We start from the raw sequence: 7,839 nt of genomic DNA, 5'->3' as shown, positions 1-7,839 counted from the left end.
TGGGTTGTTTAAAAACATCTTTTTACATTTATTTTTTTTTACATTTAAAAGTTTTAGTCAAAATTCTAGGTTTTATTGCAGAAACACTCCTATAAAATACATATAACTAATAATAAAAAAATAAAATAAATAAAAATGAATATAAATGAAACAAAGTAATTTTTATCACAAAAATTAATTACTAAAATAATATTTTTTTACAAATTTATAATGTTAAGTAAACTTAAAATATACTTACCTAACGGAATAACAGTTTTTGTTATAATAATAACCATAAGTATGCTAAAATAAAAATTAAAAACCATTTTTTTGAGTCTTAATTTATTTTTGTGCACAAATAAACATCTCTTATTAAAGAGTACATTTTTTTGGGAGTTAACAGAACAACCTCTATTAAGTTGGAAGTTACTGGAAGAAGAAAAAAAGTTAAAGTGCAAGGAAACAGAAGAAAAGTTGTAGGTACTTACATACATACACAAATACAGACATACCAACTATACATTTGTTTAATGCATGCATATGTACACACATAACTACATACATTTGAATCAGAATTAAAAATGATTCATTTGTGAAATCATTTTTTTTAATTTTATTCCCAACAAGGCTGCAAGTATTTAATTTAAGCAAAAAAAAAAAAAAAAAAAGATAAAAAAAAAACGCAATACCTTCCTCCTCCTATTAAAGATTCAAAACTTTGAGAAAGCTCTTCAGGTTTTGTATTTTTAAATGTTTAAAAATATGTTTTGTAATTATTTTAATTTTTTGTTAATGACCAGATGTTTGTTTATGTTAATATACTTTAGTATTAGACTATCAAAATAAGAATATATTATTATTTAGATCATTTAAAGATTTAAAAAAAGTTTGTTTATTAGTACATATGTATTTTTTAACCGTATACACTATTTCATTAAATCTGTAAAAACTAATTATGCTTTAAATAGAATTTAAGTCCTAATTTAACAATTAAAAACTATACGTATGAAGTAAAATTTTAACAAACAAAAATAAAAACTAAAAAAGATAACAGGAAGCAACATTAACAATAACAGGAAGCAACATTAACAAGCTCGTAAAATCAGCAGCAGTATTAATTTTACATAATTTTATTATGAAATAAAACAAACCTAATATAACAACTTAATATACCATAGATTTCCCTAATTCCGAACAGCTTTAGTTCACTTATCGTTACATGTTTATGATTATTAAATTGGAAGACAAGGGTAATGAGAATATCAGGCCTTGTTTTGAAGCGTTACACATAGAGCAATTTATGAACACCTTAAGCGGTTTTATGTAAGCAGTAAGCGATTTCGGTTAAGCAACTTTTGATCATTTTTTAACTTTTAAATTATTCTATAAGCGGTAAGATAAAAGAAGTAATTAATTATTTTTAAAGTCAAATTAACTTTTAAATGACGTTTATGTAAAAATATTTCTTACAAAAGTTTGAATGACATTTTATTTGATATAAGCGCTATTTACTAATGAAAAAAACTCAAATAAAATTAAAAGTTTATTTTTATTGTAATTATTGATTTTTTAAGCTTGAAGCAAAGATCATAAATATTTCTGGTAAATAAGCATAAATAAGCAAAGATCATAATTTATTTCTGATAAAAATATATGATTTAATTTAACACCAATTTAATAAAAATATATAACTTTATTCTGATAAAAGAAAATTATTTAATTTAGATTTTAAAAATATATAATTAAATTTTGATTTAAAAAATATATTTAAGTATATTAAAACTTAAGTTAATGCTTGGGTCCAACTTAACTGTCAAATTTATTTAAAAATTTACTAAGTATTATTCAATTTTTTTTTTTAATTAATAAATCATTTTTAGTAGCAAAGCCACAATTAGAAATTTAATAAATAATCATTTTAAAAATTCAAAAAATTAACTTTATTTAAATTCATTTATGCAAATGTTGAGAAAAGCAATTTGTTAATATCGAATATTTTTAAAAATGCAATATTAAGTTTAACTATTTAATGTTAAATAAAAAAAAAAAAAATAAGCATTCCCTTATAGTAATAATAAAAAAGCCATTAAATAACATTTAACTTGTTTTGCAGTAACTAATAATATTGCAGTAATTTAAAAAAGTATTTAAAAAACAAAAAAATAAAGGGAATGAAGCCAAATACCGCATAATTACGAAATTATACCGCATAAGGTTAATGCATTGAGCATTTTTTATTTAAAATAAGGCCTGTAATATGAAAAAAAATTGATACCATGTAATTTTTTAATTGCAAGTAAAACACTTTTTAAAACCTAGAAAATCCAGCAATATAAAACCAACTTAAAAAAAAAGGCAAACTAAATTGCATACTGATCGATGTAGAGTGTGATGGTTATTATTTATGTGGAAAAAAAAAATTAGCAATAATTCGTTAGCTATTTAAAAACAGTATTATTTTGCATAATTTAAACATTTCCCAAATTCTGACCAGATTTTGGAATGAATTAAATTTTTTGCAAAAGTTGGTGTTTAACATGCAAGTAATTGACAACAATTTCTAACAATAGTATTTTAACAACATTATAACTTAAAAACTAATAAACACTTTTAACTTTTTAAATGAACTTCCAAACGCCTTCTTTATCTAGTGATAAAAATGCCAAAAATTAAAAAAACTGAGAGGCTCATGATTGAACTTGTACAGTTTATGAGTGACATTGGCTTCAGCTTAAAAAGAAATGATATTTTAACTGTGGTCAAAAACTATTTGAAGGAATCTAAACTAACTCATTTACTCAAGACCAGTAAACCTACTTGAAAGTGTTACAATAGTTTCATGAGAAAATATGTGAAAAACATCTGTGAAAGAAAGGCTACTAGCAAGCAAGCTATAAGAGTAGGGTCTTCCTAACCGGCAATTATTGATGAATGGTTCAGACAAGTTGATGCTGTTTATTGAGAGCATAGTTTAACTGAAAAGTTGTTTCATGTGTTCAACTGGGATAAAAGTGGATTGAAATTCAATCAAGGTAAAGTCAATATTGTTTGTCAAAAAGGAATTAAAAATCCAAAACAACTTGCCACAACAAATGAAAAATAGTTGACTACTATTTTAACTTGTTGCAATGCTTTTGGAAATTTCCTACCTCATCAAGTCATTTACAAAGGTCGAAATTTGATGAAAACATTGGTTCAAGGTGGTGCTTCTGATGTTTATTATTCTACCAGCAAATTAGGTTGGATAGAAAGCCAAAATTTCATAGAATGGTTTCATTCAATTTGTTTAGTTCACGCAAACAAACTTCAAGGATCTAAAATTCTATTTTTAGATGGCCATGCATCTCACATCAATTTTGAATTAAAAATTAAACTCTGATTGCCAGCTCACACAAGTCATTTTTTGAAACCACTAGATAATGTTGTTTTTAAAACAGTTTACTTGGTTAGAAATTCTTATTTAAGTTTAAGTAACCAGCAGTTTCCAGCCATGCTAAAAGATCTTTTTGCAAATATAGTCTTTAGAGCAGGGAATGTACATAGTGGTTTTTAAAAAACAGGTATATTTAGGAAGACAGGATCTACTAAATTGATAATGCACACTCTGTAATAACACAATGTGTTATTACAGAGTGTGCATTAAAATATAAAATATAAAATACCCTTGCATTAAAATATAAAAGTTATTTTAAAAATCTTTTTACTTAACTCTAAGCTCAGGCCTTGTTATGAGATTTCGCTGCGTAACGCATTTTAAAGTAACTTAACTTATTATTAACTTAAACAAATATATTTTGTATTGTTAGAAGTTATATTGCGTCACTAGCGTATTTTTAAGTACAGCATTGTAATTAAAGTTATTTTATTAACGCGTTAAAAATCATACAGATAGTTGTTTTTTTTCTCACTATAACAAAAGTTACAAATAAAATCTTAGTTCTTATTTGAAAAATCATTTTTATCATTTTTTTTTAAACATGAAGTAAATTTTATTTAGATAAAAATATTTTTTTTCATAAAACATAACATAATATTTGTTTATTTTAAAACAAAATTAATTTTTATTTATTTTATGAACTCTTTTTAATAGTGTTTTTAAACAATAAAGAGTTTTATCAATTACCGATAACATATTCATGATCATAGTTCATTTTCATAAATTAAATGAATGTCATTAAAACTTTACGTTACTGAATTGACAATAAACTTAAAATAAATTATCTTATTAATAAAATATTCACATCAAAATAAATCGTGCATTTTTTAAACTATTATGACAAAAAATAATTTATATATTTAACTCCTTAAGATAAAACTTAAAGCACTTTATTTTCTTAATCTAATTTTTAACAACAACAAAAAAATTATTAAACAAACTGTTGCTTTAACAAAAAATCTATCAGTTTACAATTGCAGTTAAATGCTTTTACTTACGACTTTATTTCTTCTGAATAAACGTCACATAAACGATATCAAAAGATAATTTAAATTCTAAAAAATAAAAGTTTTTGCGTAGCGCAAAACTGCTGAACGCGTAGGCAAATCCCCTTTTCGCAAGCAAAATGCAAGCTGCATTTCGTTTCTTAACAAGGCCTGTAAGCTGGATGTCTACGCTAGTATAAATTATTTACTATTTTAAATTGAAAGCTATTTTTTGGGATTTGATATGTACATTCGGAATTAGGAACACATGGTCATAATTCATGATTTTGTGAACAAAAACTTCACTTTTTGAAATTAAAAATTAACAATATTTTCATTATAAATATACTTGTTGCCTGATATTGTTCGATTCAGCTTAGGTTCCAGTTTATTTATTTAAAAAAATTAGTTTGAAGTTCAAAAAACAAGCAAAGTTATTTAATTTTAAGTGCAATTATGTTTGGAATTAGGGAAATCTACAGTAATAATATTAGTATAACAAACTTTGTTTTAAAAATAAATATATAAAAACCTCATTCCTGGATCAACATAAAGTGTCCATTGTTTTCCATCAAAAAAGTAAACAATTAACGCAGCAAAAATAACAACAACAGATCCTAATGCATCTCCAAGAAGATGTAAGTAGACTCCCTTCATGTTCATTTGTCCACTTGATTTTGATTTTTGTGATTTTGCAACTGCTTCAACTCCTTCTAAAAACATATTTGCTTATGAATTGTGTACAACTCAAGCTAAACTGAATTTCTTTATTCTCTATCCAAAATGAATTCCCTTGGAATTAAGGTTGGCATTTGGCAATGCCAACCTAACTGCCGAACTTAAAGTGTTTGAGGTCGGAAAATAAAGTAAAAAAACTTTTTGTTAAAAATAAAAAAGTAACAATCTCTTTTAAAAAACAAATACAAATGGTATTAAAAAAAAAAAAAAAAAAAGACTTGAGTAAATTGTGTTGCATAGAGTAATGATATTTTAATTATAACATTTTAAAATAGTGTTTTCTAAGTATAAAACATTTATACCAATTTCTTTTATCTCTGTATTAGAATCTATATTCACTGAAACAAAAGATCCATGTTTGATTGATATACTTCCAATGTAACTTTTATTGGAACCTTTAAGTTCTTTAGATTTCATATCTATATCATTATATGGTTCTGAGTTGATCTCAAGAGCCTCATTATTATAACTTTCTTTTGTTGGTGGATCTGATATTTTTTCTTCTTTATTTCCACCATGACTATGGGTGTGACCAGCATGACCTAGAAAAATTTTAAAAATTATTAATATTAAACAAAATTTTTTTATTAATATTAAAAAATTATAATATCAAAAGTTTAATATTAAATACTTGTTATTTTAGCTTTTTGAAAAATCAAATTGAAAAAAAAATATCAAATAACTTTTGAAATCCAGTTTTATTATTAAAAAAAAACTTAGGGGTGTGGAGACAAACATTTTGTTTAAATGTTGTTTTGTTCAAGGCTCATCCTAATCGTATCCTAATGACAAGCTATAATGCAGATGTGAAAAATATTATTACGCAAAGAAAAAAAATGTAGAAAGATAAAATTTTTGTATATAAAATATTTACCTTTTTGGCAGATTTATTTAAGTTTGTTTACTTATTGCAATAAAAATATACAAGTAGAAAAACTGTAACTTTTTTGTTGGAGATGAAAGAGAACAGAGTAGATATTAAAAAAAAAAAAAAAAGATAAAAAAAACAGCTCTACCTTAATCTCTAGCGCACAGTTGTTGTTTTTAAAACTTTTTTCAATAGAAGTTAATAAAAGGTAATTATTTGAAAAATTATTTCGTTTTTCTGTGTAGTTTTTTCTGTGGTTATTTATATAAAACTTATACTTTAATATACGGGAAAAAGTAAAAGTAATTCGAGTTATAAGAATACGTAAAGAAACTTAAACTGTTTTAACTTTATATTCAGGGGCGGATGCAGCATTTTTTGATGTTTGAGCTAACTTCCGGACATGAAGGAAACCACAAATATTTATATGGCTATACTTATATCAAATAATCATGCTTTCCAAAAAATAGCTATGATTGGAGCCTGGGTACAGAAAAGTCCTAAAATTTTAGCTATACCAGCCCCAAATGTGAGAACAACAAGTTGATTAAATATTTTTTTTATTTACCTCAATTTTAAAATTCACACAATAATCTCTTAGTGTTCAACAGTTATGGTCTTAAAAAATTTGTAATTTGTAAAATTGAGGGAGGTTCAAATTTTTTATGGTCATAGTTTTTGAATGCTAAAAGATTGTGTGAATTTTAAAATTTATTGATAAATAAAGATTTAGTTGAAATAGTAAAAAAATTATTTTATCAACTTGTTGCTCTCACAGGTGTAGTTAAAAATTTAGGGCTTTTAGTTTCCAAAATTAATCATCACAATTTTTTGCAAAGCACCTATAATTGTCATAAGCATAAACAAAAATGTTTGGAGTTTACTCCATGCCTGGATGTTATCTCAAACATTAAAAAATGCTGCATCCATGCCTGACATTGTATCTAAAAAATATAAAAAGAAATAACAAACTATTATCATTAGCATATTTAACCAAACAAAAAATTTTTATCACTTGAAATAAACTTACCGTGAAACAAACACATTCCTAAAAGATTAACAACAAGACCGACAGTTCCAACAGTTAAAATGAAAATAGGTTTTTCTAGTTTTTCTGGTGTAACTAATCGCTTCAGTCCTTCAATCAAAATAGAAAAACATAGAGCAAGTAGAAATATACCATTTATAAGTGCTCCTAAAACTTCTGCACGAGCCCAACCAAAAGTATTTCCAGTATCTTTCTCAAAATTATTTTTCTTTTTCTTAGAAAACTATTAGAAGAAAAAAAAATATTGAATTTGCTTTTATCTCACCTACTGTATATAAATATATATATATATATATATATATATATATATATATATATATATATATATATATATATATATATATATATATATATATATATATATATATATATATATATATATATATATATATATATATATATACAGTAGGTGAGATAAACTTGGTTATTTTTTCAATGACATTATTATTATTAGGAATTATTTTTCATTAAAAAAAGTTACAAACTTCATAATTAAATTAAGAAAAAATTACATATAAATCAAAACGCAAGCATTGTACGTACTCTGTGCAGATTTTTTTAAACGCTTTTAAGAATTTAATAAATGAATAAATAAATATATACATAAAAAATGCATAAATTGATAATAAAAATAAAAATTACATTTATATTGTATTAAAAGTATTTAAAAAGTAATTTAAATTTATTTATGCAGTAATATAAATGTATTAACACAGTAATATATATGTAATTTATACAGTAATTTAAATCTTTAAGTCATATTCCTTTTATATCATGATGTATG

General features: G+C 23.9%; 1 protein-coding gene across 5 annotated transcripts in view; it reads right to left on the bottom strand.

Annotated features, from left to right (window-relative positions):
* LOC100198936 (proton-coupled zinc antiporter SLC30A1) overlaps positions 1 to 7,839 on the bottom strand; it is a 36,352-nt gene that overhangs the window by 6,197 nt on the left and 22,316 nt on the right. For 2 of the 5 annotated variants that reach the window (XM_065795795.1, XM_065795797.1), the window contains exons 2-5: positions 7,188 to 7,278; positions 5,442 to 5,681; positions 4,934 to 5,114; positions 239 to 282 (exon numbers count right to left, since the gene is read on the bottom strand). In XM_065795795.1, coding sequence (XP_065651867.1) covers positions 239 to 282; positions 4,934 to 5,114; positions 5,442 to 5,681; positions 7,188 to 7,278 — 556 coding nt within the window. Of the gene's footprint in view, positions 1 to 238; positions 283 to 4,933; positions 5,115 to 5,441; positions 5,682 to 7,037; positions 7,279 to 7,839 lie in introns of all 5 variants that reach the window. The other 3 variants (XM_065795793.1, XM_065795796.1, XM_065795794.1) reach the window with 2 other exon arrangements.

The sequence above is a fragment of the Hydra vulgaris genome, chromosome 04 (genome assembly GCF_038396675.1).
Source record: "Hydra vulgaris chromosome 04, alternate assembly HydraT2T_AEP".
In the NCBI taxonomy this organism is placed as follows: domain Eukaryota; kingdom Metazoa; phylum Cnidaria; class Hydrozoa; order Anthoathecata; family Hydridae; genus Hydra; species Hydra vulgaris.
The sequence above is the reverse complement of the archived record's forward strand: the minus strand, read 5'-3'. Positions and strand labels throughout refer to the sequence as shown.